This window comes from Lynx rufus, unplaced genomic scaffold (genome assembly GCF_022079265.1).
Source record: "Lynx rufus isolate CCGP_SWC_20201006 ecotype Redwood Valley unplaced genomic scaffold, mLynRuf1.p SCAF_1, whole genome shotgun sequence".
Classification (NCBI taxonomy): domain Eukaryota; kingdom Metazoa; phylum Chordata; class Mammalia; order Carnivora; family Felidae; genus Lynx; species Lynx rufus.
In genome coordinates this window covers 27,688,631-27,709,362 of record NW_025814823.1, presented here as the reverse complement: position 1 = coordinate 27,709,362, position 20,732 = coordinate 27,688,631, and the positions used below count along the sequence as shown (strand labels likewise).

The following is a 20,732-nucleotide window of genomic DNA, read 5'->3' as shown; positions in this document are numbered from 1 at the left end:
CAATATTTAGATTATTTCTTTGTTAAAAATAGAAACAGTCTCTAGTTACAGGGCAGTAATAACAAGCATTCTCATCACCCTGTTCCAGACTTCACTGGAAAAGCTGGCTTCTTTCTTAAGATTTCAAATGAAATCTAACATCTTCCTTGAAGGTTTAGTAGAACTCACTGAAAAAACAAAACCAGAACAAAACAAAAACCCAATTGGGCTTTTTTTTTTTTAGGTAAAAACCAAACTGTATTTTCTCTTCCACTTCTAGTTATTACTCTATTCAGGCTTCAAGTCTAGTCATGTATATTTTCCCCAGGAAATAAATGAGGAAATCTGGGTGACAAAAAATTAACAATTAGAAGTAGGATAATTAGGAGTATTTTGCTCTTCCAGAATTCTGGTTGTACTTCCTTTCTTATCCTTGGGGCTCTTCTTTATTTTTAAATCAGACAAGTTCAAAATTGGCCTGAAATTTTATAAGAATTTTTTTAAAAAAGCAAAAAACTAGTTTTGGGGTTAATTTACAGATGATAAATTTGTTTTCTACATCATTTAAACAAATTTGGGGGGGTGGGGGTGCCTCGGTGGCTCAGTCAGTTAAGCATCTGACTCTTGATTTCAGCTCAGGTCATGATCTCATGGTTCCTGAGACTGAGCCCCGCGTAGGGTTCTGTGCTGACAGCGCGGAACCTGCTTGGGATTCCCTTTCCCTCTCTTTCTGCCCCTTCCCTACTTGCACATGTGCTCTCTCTCAAAATAAATAAACATTTTAAAACTTTTTTTCCTGTATTATCCTTCCTTCTACCTATTTGTACTTATTTTATTGTTCTATTACTATGTTAATATGATGTTTAGTTTGTTTCTGTTTTTACTAAATGCTTTTAAAACTATTTTCTAAATAATTTTATAGCCACATTCTATAGATTTATATAATATGGGATACTTTAAAACTTGTATTCTTTTATCCCCAAGTAATTTGTAATTTCAGTTTTGGTTTCAACTTGTACCCTAACAGTCATTCAGAAAAGTGATTAGAAAAACATTTATGTGAATAGACACGAAATTTCTTTTTTTTGCTTATTTGAGTAATCCCTACACCCAATATGGGTCTCAAACTCCTGACCCCGAGATCAAGAGTCACATGTTCCTCCAGCTGAGCCAGCCAGACGCCCCTGACATTAACATTTCTTATTGCTTAATTTATGATTTTATTACATTTTCCTTAGGAGTGGTGGTTCTCTAGGATTTGGGAGTACTGGGGGGATTTTCTGAGAAACTCTGAAACCTTAGTGAAGGCCAATTGTAGTTACGTCAATATTTGTAAAGATTTTGTATTTTCATAAACTAGGTACAACACTTTATAACTGTCTATATAATCATACTGATTATTATTCAAATCTTCTATTCCTTATATCATTTTTTGGTTCACATGATCTGCTAATTTCAATGGAGAATTAGTTAAAAAGGAAAATTTGAGGCGCTTCGGTGGCTCAGTCAGTTAAGCGTCCAACTCTTGATTTTGGCTCAGGTCATGATTTTGCGGTTCATGAGTTCAGGCCCTGCATCGGGCTCTGTGGGCTCAGCACAGAGCCTGCTTGGGATTCTCTGTCTCCTCTCTCTCTGCCCCTCCCCCGCTTATGTTTGCTCACTCTCAAAAATAAACTTAAAAAAAAAGAGAGAAGGTGACAAATCCATTATCTATATTACAGACTTTAGCAGTTTGCTTTATAGGTTTCAAATTGATAAAGACCCATTATTCACATTATCTTTTGGCTGACATATTTTATCTCTATAAAATACTCTTCATCCTGTTGAATGCTTTTCACCTTGAATTTAATTTTGTCTCCTATTAACAGTGATATTAATTAATCTGCCTTCTATTGTTAGCATTTATGGTTATACTTTCCATTCCTTTATATTCATCTCTTTTGTTTTATGGCATCTCTTATAGTAGCAGATAGCTAGAATTTCATCTTTTTATGCCACCCGAGAGTATTTCTTTTAATAAGGAGATTTGGCGTGTATACCTTTTCTGTGATTGCTGACTTGTTCATAGTTCTTCCTCTTTTCTGCCTTATGTTACAATGATCAAATTTTCGTTGTATTCATTGTATTTCACTGTATTTTTTCACCTGTTTTTATGTTATATTTCCTATATCCCATATAATGAAACACATAAAACACAAATTAGTCTTCTATCAACATGCAGAATTCACAAGCCTTCACTCGTACAAAGAAAAAAACACTCAACGTTACTTCCTATCTCCTCTTCCTTGTGCCTCTTCTAGCACTAAAATCCTCTATATTAATTTGATCATGCTTATTCTTAATTTTTAGAAAAGAGAAAAGTCTATCACATACCTGACTATACATGTCACTATATTCTTTGTTCACAACTGTTCTAATACCTACTCCCTTCCTTTTTCTTGGATTCATTCTTTGTTTGGTCGGAGTTCATTTGGTGTTAATTTTTTTTTCCAGTAAGGATCTTAGAACTCACACAGAAGTGATAAAGTTGGCTCTGCAGCCAGCTTTTCTGAAGGGTGGAGGGGAGGTGCACACATATCCCCCCAGGTATACCAGGTCACAGTGATGAGATAACTAAGGGAAACTAGTTTATAAAAAGGACATTAGTCAACTCTCACCTTTTACTAATTATTAATTACATATTGCGAAAGCTAGAAGCTGTCCCTGACATGCAGGAGCTAGTCTAGCACTCAGAGCTAGGCCTTGGTGTTCTCCTGGTGAAAGCAATTCACACAGTATCAACATCAAAAGAGTCACCCTGGGGCTGTGATGGATATTGACAAAAATAAGACCCCCTCATTAACATGTCTGAGCAAAAAAAGATACACGAACCTGTCTAAACCACCGAAGTGACCAAACACCCCCAAATTCCTACCTGATTTGTGTGACAGTGCTTCTTTATCAATTACATTACAAATGCAATTAACCACTCAGGTCTTCCCTCCTTTTAAATAAAATAAAGATACCTAATCGCAATCACCCCTGCCTCCTGATAACATTCAACCCAGAATGAAGCCCCGTTTCCGCAAAGTCTCCTGCAGTCACCTGACACAGGCCCAAATCTTAGCATGTTCTGACATCTTCTTACCAAGGTGGCCCACAGTTCCCCCAAGATGCAGCTAAGAAGTTTAGAATTCATTTTATAAGCAATGGGAAATAATACCCTTTTAGAATAGGGTAGTGACATGATGAAAGCCGTGCTTTAGAAAATGAAATCCAACAAAACATGTAAGATAACTGACAGAAAAGACAGTTGGTGAAGACAGAAATGAAGCCATTCAAGTATGCCAGGGGATGACAAGGAGACAGAAGCCATAAGGCAAGTGGAATGTGAGGAACACCTATCGGAAGGTGGTGGCAGTGGGAATGAAAAAGTTAATGTGTGCTGGGACATCCACAGGAAGAACGGACAGTGATAGAAATATTGATACCATCAGCATGATTTAACATTCAGTAGGCAAGGATTCTCTCAGATCAGATTTCCCATAAAATATTCAGTCTTATTCTGAACAAAATAGGGGATTTTTGTATCTATAAGTTCACTTCATTAGCATAAGATAGAAAGTTATGAATAGGATGACTTTCAATTCACCTTACTTGGATTATAAAATGTGAAGTTGGATTTAAGCCTACCATATGGATAAGGGATCGATTTAGCCCTTAAGTGTCTTTTGCAAGCTCCCATGAAGGGCATTAGAAGTTTTGTGAGCACATTAGAAGGCAAACTTGGGGCCTAAGTGTGCATATTCAGCAGACCTGCCTAGATCCTCCATTCTTAGAAAACTAAAATAGATGAAGATGTGCCTCTTAGGACCTAATCACACTATTATTCAAATGGAAATAAAAGAGATGCACGGTTCCGATGGTGGAAGTGAAGTAAACTTCCCAACATTTCAATCGACAGGCTGAGCTCAAGGTAGTGCTTGGCAGTTGAGGAATAGGAAGGTCCTGTTTTGGAATGAGCTTGGTTCCAAGAGCTTTTTCAACTAGTTTTTTAAAGAACTAAGCATCCCCCCAGCCCCGCCCCATCCCCTAGAAATATTGGAAACAGTACGTAGGAGCAGAGCACTGCCTGGAAAGATCACAAAAACCCACATACCCTACAGTAGGTTTAAGTGTGGTACTAACCCAGTGTTGGGACTGGAAAAGGATAGCATTCATCTACGATGAAAATCAGAGAAAGTCAACTTATTTCCTCAGTTTTTCTTTCATCTAACCTAGGCAAAATGTACATCTTGGTAGAAGGAAACAGAAGTCAACACTGGCCAAATCTTGCTCTCTGAACTGAACTTTACCCCCCCCCTTAACTCCAGGGCTTATCACCCCCCACCCTAGCCAGATATTCCTGACCTTCCAACTAGATCATGCCTCTCAAAGACCTATTTTCCCCAGCCCCCCTGGACCCCCAAATCTCAAGACCAAGATTTGGCTGCATCACTTATGGTCTTAGGGACTTCAGGTAATTTACTCAACCCTCCATCTGTAAAATGAGGAGGATATACCCCTCATAGGGCTGATCTGAAAGTTAGATTAAAAAATGCATATAATAGGGGCGCCTGGGTGGCTCAGTCGGTTAAGCGTCCGACTTCGGCTCAGGTCACGATCTCGCGGTCCGTGAGTTCGAGCCCTGCGTTGGGCTCTGTGCTGACTGCTCAGAGCCTGGAGCCTGTTTCAGATTCTGTGTCTCCCTCTCTCTCTGACCCTCCCCCGTTCATGCTCTGTCTCTCTCTGTCTCAAAAATAAATAAACGTTAAAAAAAAAAATTAAAAAATAAATAAATAAAAAATAAAAAATGCATATAATATACCTAATACTCCGGATACTCCAGAGGCTCTCAGCAATACAGCAGCTTTTATTATTATTTTGCTTATTTCAAAGAGCCAAGCATTTTGTATCTAAAAAAAAAAAACTGTGCAAATGTATAATCTATTACATTAAATGGTTATTAGATATGAATTAACATTTCAAATGTTTGGAAGATACCCAATTGTTAGCTCTCCAGCATATCCTTAAGAGAACCTTGTTTTTTCCTAAGACCCACACACAAAATGTATCCCATTGCTCCCACCCTATGTGAGCCCCCGCCACTGGTTAAATAGGCTCAAAATTCAAACTTGTCTCTATATCTATGTAAAAAACATAATTAGAAAAACGACTAGAACCCCCCAAATCAGCTACTATTCAAATTTTTAAATGCGGAGATATATTTACTCTGTGTTTTAAATCACCTATATCCCAACGTCCTCCCTTTGATATTTTTTAAAAAGCACAATCAAAAGTTTATTAACTATCACCTCAAACCCTCAAATCCACCAGTAATAATGATTAATAGAAAAGGCCTTCCTGAAAAGTGCCACATTTGACTTTTTATAGGTAGTTACAGACAGTAAAAATAATGGGGGAAACTACACCAAGGTTAGATGCCTATTTTTGCCCTTTGCTTTCCATGCTCAAGAATCCTAGAACTAATTCTAAATTGTGAAATGAATCTGTCCCCAGCCAGAGTAGCAGACTTAATGCACCATTAATCTGGTCTGCTCTCAGCTGCCAATTGAAATAGTCACAGTCCTTCGATTTTTAAGGAAAAGACAGTACTGCAGAAGTACATTCCAGAGGTCTTTTCACAAAAGCCATCCTGTGTGCTCCATCTGCACACGCAATCTGCTTGTGTATTTCCAGCCAGCTTGCATGGGCAGATTAATGCGTACAATTAGAAAGCAACCTCACAGGCATTCAATAAACTGCCTTCATTATTACACTCAGGAGAGTCCCTTTGGATGTCAATAAAAGCCTAGTTTTCTGCCTGTTAGCTAAATAATTGACAACACTAAAAATAATCAGAAGCAAATGAACGAAGTCAGGAATAAGGTGTTAAGAAAGAGCACATTAAGATTCTCATGGTGGTGCCCCAGGATACTATCGTGAGCTTTTTCTCCAGCAGCTTAGATTTATAGTCTGCTCAAGTCCATGGATGCACTCCTCTACAACACACACACACACACATACACACACACATACCACTGTTCCTGGTCTGCTATTTGAACCACATATCACAGCACGCTGAAACTAGCAAGGACATGAGGTATTGACGGGTTTCAAAGAATTTTAGCTGTGTTCTATTTTGTGTTCCTTGGTTTGACAGCTTCAGGATAATGTAAATTTTTTGGTGGGGGAAGGGCGCATTGGGGAACGGAGAGTAGCCTGGTTGGTCTGGTGAAATCTTTGTGCTATTAAAATTCTAACAGTTTGGGGCGCCTGGGTGGCTCAGACGGCTGAGCGTTCAACTTCGGCTCAAGTCATGACCTCACAGTTCGTGGGTTTGAGCCCCACCTCAGGCTCTGTGCTGACAGCTCAGAGCCTGGAGCCTGCTTCAGATTCTGTGTCTCCCTCTTTCTGCCCCTCTCCCGCTCACGCTCTGTCTCACTCTGTTTCTCAAAAATAAATAATAAATGTAAAAAAAATTTAAAAAACAATCCTAACAGTTCTCCTAGGCAATTTTTGTACCATAAAAAATCGATTATAAGAAGGTATGATAAAGGCTTGTTATACAGAGGGTCCATGTTTTCCAAGGAGTCCCTTTCATATTTCTAGCTATATAATGATCATTCATTTCATGAGCTATTAGTCTTTTAATTTCAAAAGTAGTTCAAAACAAAATACTCTTCAAAAAAAAACCCCTCACATATATTTTTTATGTTTCTCAATACGCTTTAAAAATCAATTTGAGATACTTCTCATTTTTACTCAACTCCTTTTGCCTGGTTAACTGGGACTTTCATGATAAGCAGAAGAAAGAGCAAGAGTGAAATGTGCGTGTAATTGAATTCAGCTCCACTGATGGTATAGGAGGCGGCTAAGGGTAAAACTTTTTTCTTCAGAGAAAAAGGGTGATTGATCTCCAGTGTTTAGTAAAACACACCTCAAGAAGCTGGAAGACAGGCGTCTGGGTGGCTCAATCAGTTAAGCGTCCGACTTCAGCTCGGGTCATGATCTCACAGTTCGTGAGTTTGAGCCCCGCACGGGTATCTCTGCTGCCAGGGCAGAACCTGCTTTGGATCCTTTGTCTCCCTCTCTCTGCCCCTCCCCTGTGCACACATGAGGTGGGGGGGAGGGGGGTTCTCTCTCTCTCCCCCCCTTGCCCTCTCCCTCTTTCCACCTCTCTGTCTCTCAAAAATAAAAAATAAAAAAAGCTGGACTATGAAAGAAAGGTGACTGAGTATCACAACCTCCCATGTCCTTTCAGACTCTGAGAACCTCTTATTCTCCACTTTACCATGTTTAAAACTCTCCAGAGAATGGGTTTGTTCAACTTCCTTGTCCTGTCCTTAAGACCCCTCGTTGACAAGCAGGCCTTCCCTTCTCCAGCCTAAAACTAGAATGACACGGGGATAAATACATTTGTTCTTATTGTGTCTCTAGGCTACAACTGTACCCTTATTTCCTTCAACTCCTCTGGTTGGCCTAGAAATACACTCATCCATCCTCTAAGCAATGAAGGGAAAGGCAATAATATACCCTTAGTCTATTGCCTCCCTCTTGCCAGCTCTAAGACAGTTCATCTTTCCTGGTGTTTAGCTTCCCACCAGCTCCCTCACCCCCATGCCTATCTTAGAAGAACAGCGGGGAAAGACACGCTATGGAATCAATGACTCAGATGAGGGCAATGCCTATTTTAACTTTAAAAAGATGACGTTACTCATTGGCACTTGTACCCAACCCACCCCATCTCCCATTTTGTGGCCTGGGTAGCAGACGCCAAGTAACCTAATTTGCCAAGAAGCAAAGTAAAGCGCTGAGAAACTTCTTCCCACTCCTCTCTCTGAGACTCAAAGCAAGGAGGAGCTGCTTAGGATAGAGGCAGGATAATTGTGGCGGAAGGAGAAAAACAGAGGACCCTGTACTTAGAAGAGCAACACGCATTAGGGCGTCACATATGCTCACCTCCACATTAGAATGATCTGAAATTCTGAAAATGAGGTACAATAACGGGAAGAGAGAACAGGAGGGAGTCAGATGATAATCCATCTGAAAGTGGAAGCCAATTGCTAATTCTGGGTGGGACCAGAATCACTATCCAGTTTCTACAAAATATAAGTTGGCTGATCCATTCAACAAGGACTCCTGTAAGTTTCATTTCTGTCTCCATAGAATTCAGGCACTTTTAAGCCATTTATGTAAACTATTTTATTTCATCCTTACAAATGGCTTATGGGAGAGATACTGGCATCCCTATTTTTTTTATTTTTTTTATTTTTTATTTATTTTTAATATATGAAATTTATTGTCAAATTGGTTTCCATACAACACCCAGTGCTCATCCCAAAAGACGCCCTCTTCAATGCCCATCACCTACCCTCCCCTCCTTCATACCCCCCATCAACCCTTAGTTTGTTCTCAGTTTTTAACAGTCTCTTATGCTTTGGCTCTCTCCCACTCTAACCTCTTTTTTTTTTCCTTCCCCTCCCCCATGGGTTTCTGTTAAGTTTCTCAGGATCCACATAAGAGTGAAAACATATGGTATCTGTCCTTCTCTGTATGGCTTATTTCACTTAGCATCACACTCTCCAGTTCCATCCACGTTGCTACAAAGGGCCATATTTCATTCTTTCTCATTGCCACGTAGTACTCCATTGTGTATATAAATCACAATTTCTTTATCCATTCATCAGTTGATGGACATTTAGGCTTTTCCCACAATTTGGCTACTGTTGAGAGTGCTTCTTTTCAAATATTATCTTCCTTATATCAGTGTTTTGAAAGTCAACATAATCAGAAGTACCTTGGATTGCCAAAGAATCAGCCCTCCAAGTTATTTAGAATCAAGGATTTCTCAAATTTAGCAGTATTATTTCAAATCGATGACGAATACTCTGGTGAGTACAGAGGTATCCAACCTCAAACCTTACATAATGACAGAGTTCAATGACATAATTAATATAACAGCCCATAATCCAATACCAGAGGTCTTGGAAAGTTACCTAGAATTCAAAAGCAGAGTAAACAATGTCTTAAAGGTACAAAGTTCTGAAGATACAAACTTACTACTGCTGGTGCTCTCTAAATGCTTCTCTTCTGAGGTTTTCTTGAAGTCTTTTTTTCTCCTCTAGTTTATTGCTCTGAAATTGCAAGTATCAAAATGCAATCTATTAGGGAAACTTGAGGCAGAATCGTGGTATTAAAGTTATCCAAGGTCCCAAATCCTTAGGTTCAAGTGGCCTCAGTTATACAATTTGGTACCTACCAGGGCTTCCAAGGTGTGCCCTTTCTTTTTCTTTTTCTTTTTTTTAATGTGAAATTTATTGTCAAATTGGTTTCTATACAGCACCCAGTGCTCATCCCCACAGGTGCCCTCCTCCACACCTATCACCCACTTTCCCCTCCCTCCCACCCCTCTTCCCCCATCAACCCTCAGTTTATTCTCAGTTTTTAAGAGTCTCTTATGGTTTGCTCCCAGATGTGCTCTTTCAACCCACGGTCACTATTTACTGAAAGTGAGGAGTCCCAAGTTCCTTCCATGGTTCCCCTCTCCCAACTTGATTGGTATAATCGCAGAATCAGTATTCACATTTTTATTCTTTACTTCAAATGATAGCAACATTTATATTTTAAGAAGTGTTTTCAAGATGTTTTAAGGGAAACATGAAATTTCCACACCCAAGTATGTTAAATGAAAATTATAAGCAATGGTTAAGTAGTTCATAAAAAATTTATACATATAAACCCACATCCCACTAAAGCATTCGGAAAAAGATTTTCAGTAAGCCAACTCAAGTCCCTTCTGACTCAGAATCATATACTTAAAGCTGTTGAGAGACTGAACAGCAAAAGTCATAAAAAATGGAATGGAAAAGAGTTCTTTTTTTTAATTAGTTGTTTGGAGAATCTAGAAACAAAGGACTTCATATTTGAGATTACAGTCACCAAGGCTCTGGCATATTTTAATCCAATTTAAATAATCCTGGAGCTTTTTGTTCACTATGATATAAACTGTTGTGTTTTTGTTTTTTAAAACTTGCCTATGAAAAACAAGTAAAGTTCTTAGAAAACAAGCTTAATGGGGAGTTGAAACAAATTCTACAACACAGGAGAGACTTGAAGTTTTAAATGAATCCAAGGGAGACAGCAAGCAGCTGGGTTTACTTTACTAAAAGGAATTGGATTTTCCTGGCAGAAAGACCTGTGAAAAGGGAATAATGGAACTCATCATTTCTAAACCCTGACATTAGTTTGGCTCCCATCTTTCAAAGAGGGGGGGAAACAGTTCATATTGTTCATTTCCATGAAAGTCTTCATTCACACAGAACCATTTACTGGTTCCATTTTGAAAGGTGAAACAGAGGATTTCACTTTCAGGAAAAAAAAAAAAAACATAAAGGAAATTTACTGCCAAAGGAACCAATTAGAATACAAAGCGGGGCGCCTGGGTGGCGCAGTCGGTTAAGCGTCCGACTTCAGCCAGGTCACGATCTCGCGGTCCGGGAGTTCGAGCCCCGCGTCGGGCTCTGGGCTGATGGCTCAGAGCCTGGAGCCTGTTTCCGATTCTGTGTCTCCCTCTCTCTCTGCCCCTCCCCGTTCATGCTCTGTCTCTCTCTGTCCCAAAAATAAATAAACGTTAAAAAAAAAAAAATTAAAAAAAAAAAGAAGAATACAAAGCAATTGGATTATTAATTAAACAAGTTCTAGGAAGCAAACAAATAGAGAATTGTGAAAATAAATGAACAGGATCTCAACCTAGAAAATATCCTGACTCATGAGACCAAAATGGCGGACTGTGAGGAGCCCCTACATCTCTGGAAAAAAGTGGGGGGCGGTAAAAGACAGTAAGCACGCAGTAGGTATTCATTAGACTACTGTTAGAAATGCTACTTCAAAAATGGCAAGAAAACCACACAAGGATCTGGAGACCGGGGCTCCTTTAGCAAGGTCACAAAATGGAAACCCAGTTTTAATCTTGTCACTAATAGATTAGCATTGAATTCAACTCATGAATAACTGATAACTTTTAACTCATGAGTTATTCAGTAGCTAAATTCTGTCCAACAAAGGTCTGTTTATCTCTCAGAGGTTGATGGAGAAGTACTGCAAAATACCAGAGTATCTGCAAAAAAAAATTATATTCAATACCTAACAACGTAGGAGCTGTTTTAGTATAATAATCCAAATACTTAAGTTTAGTCATACTGTTTAGGTCTTTTCATTTTGCACAGAGTTAAGAAGTCATCCAACCATACTTATACATATATACACAAGTATAAAATGTCTAGAAGCATGGGGTCTAAAAGAAAAAATTTTGTAACCAGCTCTAGATCCATCCTCACCGAGTGACCTGAAACAAATCATTTAATATTACCAAATCTCATTTGCTCAAACATTTATCAAATGCCTATTATATGCTTGGTCCTATGTTAGATGCTGAGAATACATATGAGCAGAGTAGTGCCTCCTCTGGAAAATTTCAGAGGCTAGCTGGGAACACAGACAAGGAACCAATGATGACAGTCTGTAAAATACGTTGGGGGATTAGAGGTTTGCAAATAATATGAACAGAGAAAAAGCACGGAAGTAGGTACTCTTTCAACAGTTCCATGAACATTCATTCAGCGTCTACTAAGTGGCAGACCCCACCCTGGGCACAGGAGCCAAGTTGAGTGACATTCAGAATGTAGTTTCTAACCCCTTAACTCTGTTAAGAGTATGCTCATTTCTACAGAGAGTGGGCTCATCCATAGCTTTGTTCAGATTCACCAAGGGGTTAATGACCAAATTAAAGGATACGAACCATGGTCTAACGAGAGGTAGAAATTCTAGACAAATCTAAGCAAGTTTTCCAGGAGGAGGAAGAGGTGATGGGAACAGGGCTTAACTTAACTCCATTGTACAGGTTGCTCACTACCCATGGGGCCGGCAAAGGGATTGGGGAGGCTAAAGGAGGGCTGGCATTCAGCTCACCAAACCCTAGATCCCAGCACAGGGTGCTTCAGCGCAGCACAAGTATCTTTTTCTATGTTCCACAAAAGTACTATCAATCACCAACCTGAGCACCCACAGAACTGACCACCTGGATGAAGAATCTGCTTGTAATTTGCACAAAGGCAATGATGGGCTAGTGGTGGCCCTGGAGAGGGAAGGGATATTCCCTTAACTTACAATTTTTTCAATACACAAAGGCATGAGAGAATTAGCCAATTTAAGGAAGCCTGGAGCAGCTCATGGATAAATTAAAAGGTGTTTGTAGTGACACGGTGGATGAGAAGGTTGAGGAAAAGGGAAGGGGTAGTTACAAAAGAATTTATATGCCAAGTGAAGGAGTTTGGGCTTCAGTAAAGGCAATGATGAGCCATTATGTTATTTTAAGCAGGACAGTAAGCAGCTCACTCTGGAAGCAGTGTAGACAGTGAGCTGCAGAAAGCACCACAAACATAAAAACCAATGGAGCGGTTCTCACGGTAATCGGCCCATAAATTAGGAGTCCCAAATTACGGCAACAGGGACAGAGAAGGACGGGCAAATTCCAGAAACATTCAGGGGCCAGATATAATAGGACAGGGGGAAAATAGGAGGAGGACTACATCCATAGAGAATGGGTGAGGCAAGGGGGAATGGTACAGGGTGGCCATTAAGAGCATCAGAATGAACAGAAGTTTCATTTTGAACTTACTGGATTTGAGCTCTACTTGGGGAACATCTGGAAAGAACTATCGAGCATACGGTATAATACATGGTTCTGGGACTCAGGAATATGGGCTAGAGATACGGGTTCCAAAAATCGCCAGCACAAGCAATAACTAATCCTTAAATGTGGAAAAGTGAGGACTTTCACCTAAGACTATGGTGGCACAGGCACAGGGATGAGAGACGACCCCACAGGTGGCACCTGGGTAGAACATCAGTAGCAGAAAAACATGAGGGAAACGGATCTGGAAATCCAGAGGGGTAGAATTCGAAGGACAGAGTACTTAACAGTTATGATATTACGAAGAGTTTAAGTAAGGTAGGAATTAAAGAGTCTCCATTGTGTTGGTGGTGGTGGTTTTTTCAATTAAGAGCACCTCTGGTGTTCTTAGCTAGATCAGTACTGTGGAGTACTAGAGACAGAAGTCAAACTCAGTCCACCAAGGAACAATTAGAGGGGAGAACACAAAGACAGCAGGTTCCTAGGCCAGCTGCGCTCAGCATCACCTAAGGGACATTTTTTTTTTTTTAAAACAAGAGATTCTTTGGTTCAGGTGATTGCTAGAAGTCAGTTCACAGACTGGCACTTGGGAACCAAATGTGGTAGAAAGGCCTTCAAGCAGCTGAACCACGATGCGTGGCACAGAGGAGTTGAAAGGAAACCAGAACAGGGAGAGATCCTTTGTTTTTAAAAGAAGAGATTTGAGCAGGATTTTACACCAAGAGACTGAGGGAGTGGGGGTGGGACAGGGACAAAACAGGACAAAAGGAGGCTTAACAGATGGGGCAGCAAGGTTCCTGAGGAGATAACAAACACAGGTGGAAGCATCTATCGTAGCAATGAAGAAAACCCTTTCTTATTTCTCCTGAGATGGGATAGGAGTAAAAACAGCAAAGGAAGAGTAAAGGAAACAGAGAGATAAAGGTGCTTATGCTTGATGGACTTTTTTGCCTAGCAAGTGAGAGAGGAGATCGTGAGCTGAAAATGAAAGAAGACAGTAAGAAGAACATGAGGAGAGGAAGATCTTGGTACTTAGGGGTGGGCCAGGAATGCAGAGTAGGTATTGTTAGAGACCCAGCTGAGCGGGAAGCCCACAAATCTGGTGGGGCAAAATTACAACACACACACACACACACACACACACACACGCACGCACGCGCGCGTCATGTGTGTTTGTTTCTCGCCAGCAACCTCGTTCGTGTAGGTTTAGTAAAAATGAAAAAATGGAACCAATTCATATGTAACACAAGAATAATTCTTTGCCTTCCACAAAACAGCTTGATACAACAGACTCAAATGAGATAGTGTTAAAGCACTTCTTTTCCTTTACAATGAATTAGGTTAAGGAACCCCTAGTCGGTAATTACTACGTACTAGGCGTTGTACTAAGGGCTTTGCACATACTGTATCCTCTAAGCCTTCCGGTCCATTGTATTATTACTGTACCCATTTTGCAGATAAGGGAAGTGAGGCATAGAGAAGCTAACAGCTTACCTTCTTAGTACTACCTCTATATTTCAAAGACAGACATCCCAACGTTAGGGGATTAACGGGATCCTACTAGATTTTAACAATAGGCGCTAACTGCCCACACTAATTCATCCACCATGAAATGCAAAACATAGGAACCATATTTCTGGGAAATACTAGTGTTCCTTGAGATGTCAGAAATGGACATTTTTCCTAATTTATAAAGACAATATTGAAAGTGGTTCCTCAGTGTGGCTTTACCCTGCAATCTGTCTTAAACTGTTAGCCCTTGCTAGAAATAGTGACACACGATTCCTTAAAAATATGTATAAGTATGCATCTCTGCATCTACTTATTTTCTACTCGTTGGTTCCCACTTCAGTTTACAGCATGAAAATTAACTCACAAGGCTTCTCAGGGCCTGCATAAAACCCAGTGACTCCCGGTGCTCCAAATAACTATCAGCTTTATGACTTTTGGTTTAGCGGAAAAAAACAAGGAGAGTCATCAGGTGCCACTCAGATCTCGGGCTGGCTTCTGCCCTTTCTGACGTGATGAGACCCCAGGAGGGTCTGTGTATTAAGTGAAAGTATTTACAAACTAGATGCCACTGTGTAATACTATTTCAAACAGAAGTAGAACAAAGGCAGAATCAGAGTAATCCGGGAGGTAGGGAGGTTCTTTAACACGGAACCGGAAGGTTTTCATTTTGCAAGTTTGTGGGTATTATGAAAGCGGGGGGGGGGGGGGTTGGAGGAGGAATCGAAGTATTACCTAATTCATCAATAGGATTATGGGGGGAAACCGCAGTGGAGGTCTGCTCCCACAGTGCAGAATTGCAGGTAAAAGGCTTTCTGGGAGGATTATGAAAATCTGTCTACTTATGCTGCAGGATCCAGTGGCAAAGAAAATACTTGTACCCCTGTATGTGCAGTCGTATGTACAAAGTACTCGTACACTGCTTTTATGTAACGACTTCCTTTCACTCTGACGTTCTAACTTTCGAAGTATTCTCTCTGTTTCATGGAATTCCAGGAAGAGAAATGAATACATCATTATGAAGCCGCATTTGCCAAAACTTAGTGGCTTCAAAAAACACGAGTTTAGGGGCGCCTGGGTGGCGCAGTCGGTTAAGCGTCCGACTTCAGCCAGGTCACGATCTCGCGGTCCATGAGTTCGAGCCCCGCGTCGGGCTCTGGGCTGACGGCTCAGAGCCTGGAGCCTGTTTCCGATTCTGTGTCTCCCTCTCTCTCTGCCCCTCCCCCGTTCGTGCTCTGTCTCTCTCTGTCCCAAAAATAAATAAACGTTGAAAAAAAAAATTAAAAAAAAAAAAAACACGAGTTTACTAATAATCTTACAGCTCTGGAGATCAGAAGTCCAAGGTGGTCTCACTGGGTTAAAATCAAGGCGTCAGCGGGACTGCTTTCCTTCTGGAGGCTCCAGGGGAGAATCTCTGTCCTTGCCTCTTCTAGCTTCTTGAGGCCATCTACATTCCTTGGCTCGTGGTCCCTTCCCTCTATCTCAAAGCCAGCAGCGGCAGGCCAAATCTCCCCCTGCTAACATCTCTTCACGCTCTCAATCTCCTGCCCCCCTCTTCCAAGTTAAGGACCCTTGTGATTACCCTGGACCCACCTGGAGAGTGCAGAGCTCCACCTGAAGGTAAGTTAATTAGCAACCTTAATTCCACCTGCAAATGTAATCCCTCCACTTTGCCACGTAACGTAACATAGTCCTAGGTTCCAGGGATTAGAACGGAGGGGCAGGGGAGGGGTCATTACTCTGCCTACCATATGGGCTATAATCTAGTTTTAAGTCAATAAGTACCAGACATATAATATGCCAGATACTTCACAAAACTGTTGCCCTCCTTAGCCCCCAGGCACTTGGCTTTGGAATGTGTGTGGTGGAGGGAGGTGAGCGAGGCCCTCTCTCGCTTAGGGCCAAGCAGGGGTATACTGATAAACTCAGCAACCTCCTCTAGCAAAGAGGAGGAGGGGGAGGTTGATTTGCAGCGTTTACTGATTTCCGTGGTGAAAAGACTCCCAACAGGGAGGGTTTCAAGCTACCACAGTGAAGTCAATGAGTTTACAAAAATCCTGAAAACGTAACAATCCACTCTCACAGGTGGATTTGAGCAGGCTCTCGTACACCCGGGGAAGAATACATAACATCAACCTAGTCTAGGACCGGGAATAAAAGTTTGACTAACGTATCCTAGTGCCCTTTCCAAATTTCCCCCTCACCTATAGGGCTAACTCTTCCTGAACCCATTGACAAGACCGGATACTAAAGGACTGGCTGCCTTTCACAACCTTCTGCTTATTAAAGATCAAAGAACACCCCCATGTGCTAGCAGAGAATAGTCTACTTGACCCTCACTCACACACAGGTGGTAAGCAATTAGAGGCCCAGGGTTGGGGGGGAGGTGACCCCTCTTGGGAGAGGGGAAAACTGAAGGGCAACAGGGTTAAGACAAGAGGCCAAGCTAGGGGTTCTCGGGTGGCAACAGGCTGCTCAGCTTCTATTTGACTCGGTGTTCCTGGACAGTAGCCATTCGCCTGGGGAGGAGGGCGGTATTTTGCAGGCTGGTGTCCATATGTGTGTTTGCCGTGCATTTTAAAGAATAAATGCTCCATAAGCACAGCCATTATTGCTTCCCTTGGCCATTTTCACACTGGCAATGTGAAGTATGCCATTTCTAGATGGCTAATGTCCATTTTTCTTTTATCTGACACATGCTACTAAATAGGCTCACATTTACTACGAAAAGCCACAGATTTATGTACAATAAGAACAGCTAGGTCACGGTGGTAGTGCAGGGCAATTAACCAAAGAAATCAGGTCCGTAGAAGGACCAGGGGAGGCTGCTCCTTATCTTGTTATGTAGATTACATTAATGCTCCTCAATTTTATATGCACAAGAATAAACTGGGAAGCTTATTAAAATGCAGGTTCTGGTTCAAAGGTTTGGGGATCTCAAGATTCTGCATTTCTAACAAGTGATGCCCATGGGGCTGGTTCAAGGAACATCTTTTGAATGGGAAGGATCAACATATCAACTTTCTCTCCCCATCTCTCATTTTTGGACAAAATTATACCAATAATCATTACAATTATCACATTAGAAAAGCAAATCCAATTAAGATTTCTGTAGTTAATGATTGTTATACACCTAGTGTTATAGTACAACTTGGAAAGAGGAAAATGCTGCTTTTACTCAGTGTTAAATAAGACCATTTCAGGGGCACTCGGGTGGCTCAGTTGGGTAAGACTCTGATTCTTTTTTTAAGTTTATTTATGTATTGAGAGAGAGAGAGAGAGAGAGAGAACCAGCAGGGGAGGGGCAGAGCGAGAGTTGGGGACATAAGTCTGACAGCAGAGAGCCTGATGCTGGGCTTGAACTCATCATGACCTGAGCCAAAGTCTGACGCTTAACCAACTGAGCCACCCAAGCATCTATCTAACTCTTGATCTCAGCTCAGGTCATGAATTCCCGACTCCTGAGTTCAGGCCCCTCATTGGGCTGTGTGCTGACAGTGTGGAGCCTGCTTAGGATTCTGTCTCTCCCTCTCTCTGCCCCCTTTCTCTCCCCCACCCCCCCCTCAAAATAAATAAATAAACAAGCTTAAAAAAAATGAAGACCATTTTGGCCACTAACATTTCTGAATAGTATACATTATTTGATCCCATGAAGAAATGAGCTATAAATAACCCACAAGTCAGCTAATTATGGGTATTAAATGACAACTAATAAATGGCTTTTAGAATAAGAAGTTGCAACACAGTAGTTCTTCAGGATCTACAAGACTCTTAATTCAATTCCTGGTGATGATCTGACGATTTTCTTAGTTCCAACTGAAATGCAGAAGGACTATGTAAAGGGGCCGTCTCCTCTACAATCACAAGACCAAAGTGTGAACTTCCCTTTGAAGAAAAATTGGGAGGGGGCGGTTGGATGAAAAAGAATGGGGAACAGAGAGGTAGAAAGACGAAATCATGTTTTTGAAGATTAAAAACAAATTAGTGTCGGGGCGCCTGGGTGGCGCAGTCGGTTAAGCGTCCGACTTCGGCCAGGTCACGATCTCGCGGTCTGTGAGTTCGAGCCCCGCGTCAGGCTCTGGGCTGATGGCTCAGAGCCTGGAGCCTGTTTCCGATTCTGTGTCTCCTTCTCTCTCTGCCCCTCCCCCGTTCATGCTCTGTCTCTCTCTGTCCCAAAAAAAATAAATAAACGTTGAAAAAAAAAAAAATTAAAAAAAAACAAACAAACAAAAAAAAAAAAAACAAATTAGTGTCACAAAAATCTTTTCAGTGAAGGTGTAATAGCTGATCAATTGGAAACAGACTGCCAAATCAAATTTTGCGAGCAAAGTTCCTATATTCTTTTGTCTTACACCTCCAGCATTTCATTACAGTTCCGCATGCAGAAGTCCAGTCTTATCTCTACCCTAGAGCCCACATCTCTGCACTTGACAGATGTTCCCGGAGCCGTGAGGGAAGAAGAGGAGGTGGGGCTTAGTGTAGAGGCATGGCAGAGAGTTGCCCGAGATCATACAACAAGACACCTTATAAAGAAAGACTGTCTGCTCACCAGCCAGGTAAACAGCAGGTAAGGCTCATATACTCTCATGTGTTTTACAGGCCATCACCTTTCGGCTTCATTAACTGTGACTGGTAAAAATATCCATTGCTTGGTAACCAGGCTTAAATTTTGACCAACCCTCAATCTTGAAAAGAAAAAACGAAAGGGAAGGAGGGAGGGAGAAAGAGCTGCACAGACAGACAGGCAGGAGGACAGCAAGAATAGGAAGTGTGTTTCCATGACTTATACTTGAGCAGGTGCCATACTTGGTGGTCAGTATCATGAGCCAACCCCTCGCCCCCATACTTCCAATACTTAAAACCTACTACAGCTTAGGACCTTGTGGGAATGGGAGGAGGAAGAAGAGTGGGGGTAGAACAACACTACATTCTTCCTTCTTCTGTAGCAGAAAAGTATGTTTTAAGAGAGATTTTTTGCCAAGCTCCAGAAAGAGTTATCAAAACTAAACACATCACTGTGAGCTTCATCACGTCACTAATACTGAAATGCAAATGCACACTTTTTCTTGCACCGGTAAGAGAGGCATGTTCACCTATCTAACACTCACCCTGGAAAAGGCAGTGCACCGTGAATTGCTGGTGTTACTAACCGCTTTGCCTTCTGGTCAAATACACAGCCACTACTTGATCACTTGCCTGGGAGGTGAGATTGTGTGGTCACTAAAAACTCCAGCTCTGAGGGGCACCTGGGCGGCTCAGTCGGTTAAGTATCCAACTCGTGATTTCGGCTCAAGTCACGATGTCACAGTTCCCTGTGTTTGAGCTGTGCCTGTGCGTCGGGCTCTGCACCCAGAGCACAGAGCCTGCTTGGGATTCACCATCTCCCTCTCCCTCTGTCTCCCTCTCTCCTTCTCTCTCAAAAGAACTAAACAAACACAGGAAAAAAAACAAAAAAAAAACAAAAAAAAAAAACAAAAAAACCTAGCGCTGAGGCCAGTCTGCCTGTATTTGAATCCTACTTCTCCTATCTACTGGCCGTGAGCCCTTGGGCAAGTTACCTACCCTCTCTGTGTCGGTTTCCTCATTTGTAAATGCAAGTAATAAGAATAATCTAGGGGCGCCTGGGTGGCGCAGTCGGTTAAGCGTCCGACTTCAGCCAGGTCACGATCTCGTGGTCTGTGAGTTCGAGCCCCGCGTCGGGCTCTGGGCTGATGGCTCAGAGCCTGGAGCCTGTTTCCGATACTGTGTCTCCCTCTCTCTCTGGCCCTCCCCCGTTCATGCTCTGTCTCTTTCTGTCCCAAAAATAAAATAAAACGTTGAAAAAAAAAAAAAAGAATAATCTATACTCGTAAGACTGTTTCGAGAATTGAACGAATTTGCATATGGGCGGTGTGCAGAAGACAGCCTGGCATACACAGGGAGCCTTCGGTCAGTGGTAGCTCAGCATCCTTGCCACTATCTTACCTTCTGTCTCTGAACTGCCTTCATCTGTTGTATTCTGGCCTCTTCCACTTGCTTCTTGATTCTTACAGATTCTTCTCTTTTTAGCTAAATTGTATTGAAATTACAGAGGACAAAAAACAGTTACTATCTTTCAGTCTGAACCTCTGGAACACGAAATTATGATGAGAGACAAATTACAGTATTGTTTGTGTTCTACCTCGCCATGATGATAGGCTGGCATTTCCCACTACTAAGATCACAGAGAATTGTGGCTGCATCTCCTGTCCGTGACATTTCTCTCATGGTTCTTCCTTGGTCTCTGTCTCTCTGTCCTCCCACCCCACCCACCCAGGTTGGGGAGGAGAGACAGCAGATGATATTTCCTTATTATAAAACTCACATGCCTCATTATTTTTAAAAAGTCACTGGCATCTTCAATCTTTTCTGTACTACTTTTGTGCAAACCCATGTTCTTGGTGCAAAACCTTCAAAACGTGGCAGGGGTTGAACTATAAAAAATAAATCCCTTTGTGAAGGGTCCTGCTGACTGATGTATGGCTTGGATAAGAAGTCTAGAGAGTCGTCTCTT

The 20,732-nt window shown here is 41.6% G+C and overlaps 1 protein-coding gene across 3 annotated transcripts in view; it reads right to left on the bottom strand.

Annotated features, from left to right (window-relative positions):
- The window catches only part of EPSTI1 (epithelial stromal interaction 1), a 98,893-nt gene that overhangs the window by 55,931 nt on the left and 22,230 nt on the right, over positions 1 to 20,732 (bottom strand). For all 3 annotated transcript variants that reach the window (XM_047080200.1, XM_047080184.1, XM_047080192.1), the window contains exons 5-6: positions 20,165 to 20,248; positions 9,061 to 9,134 (exon numbers count right to left, since the gene is read on the bottom strand). In XM_047080200.1, the coding sequence (XP_046936156.1) occupies positions 9,061 to 9,134; positions 20,165 to 20,248 (158 nt within the window). The remainder of the gene's footprint in view (positions 1 to 9,060; positions 9,135 to 20,164; positions 20,249 to 20,732) is intronic.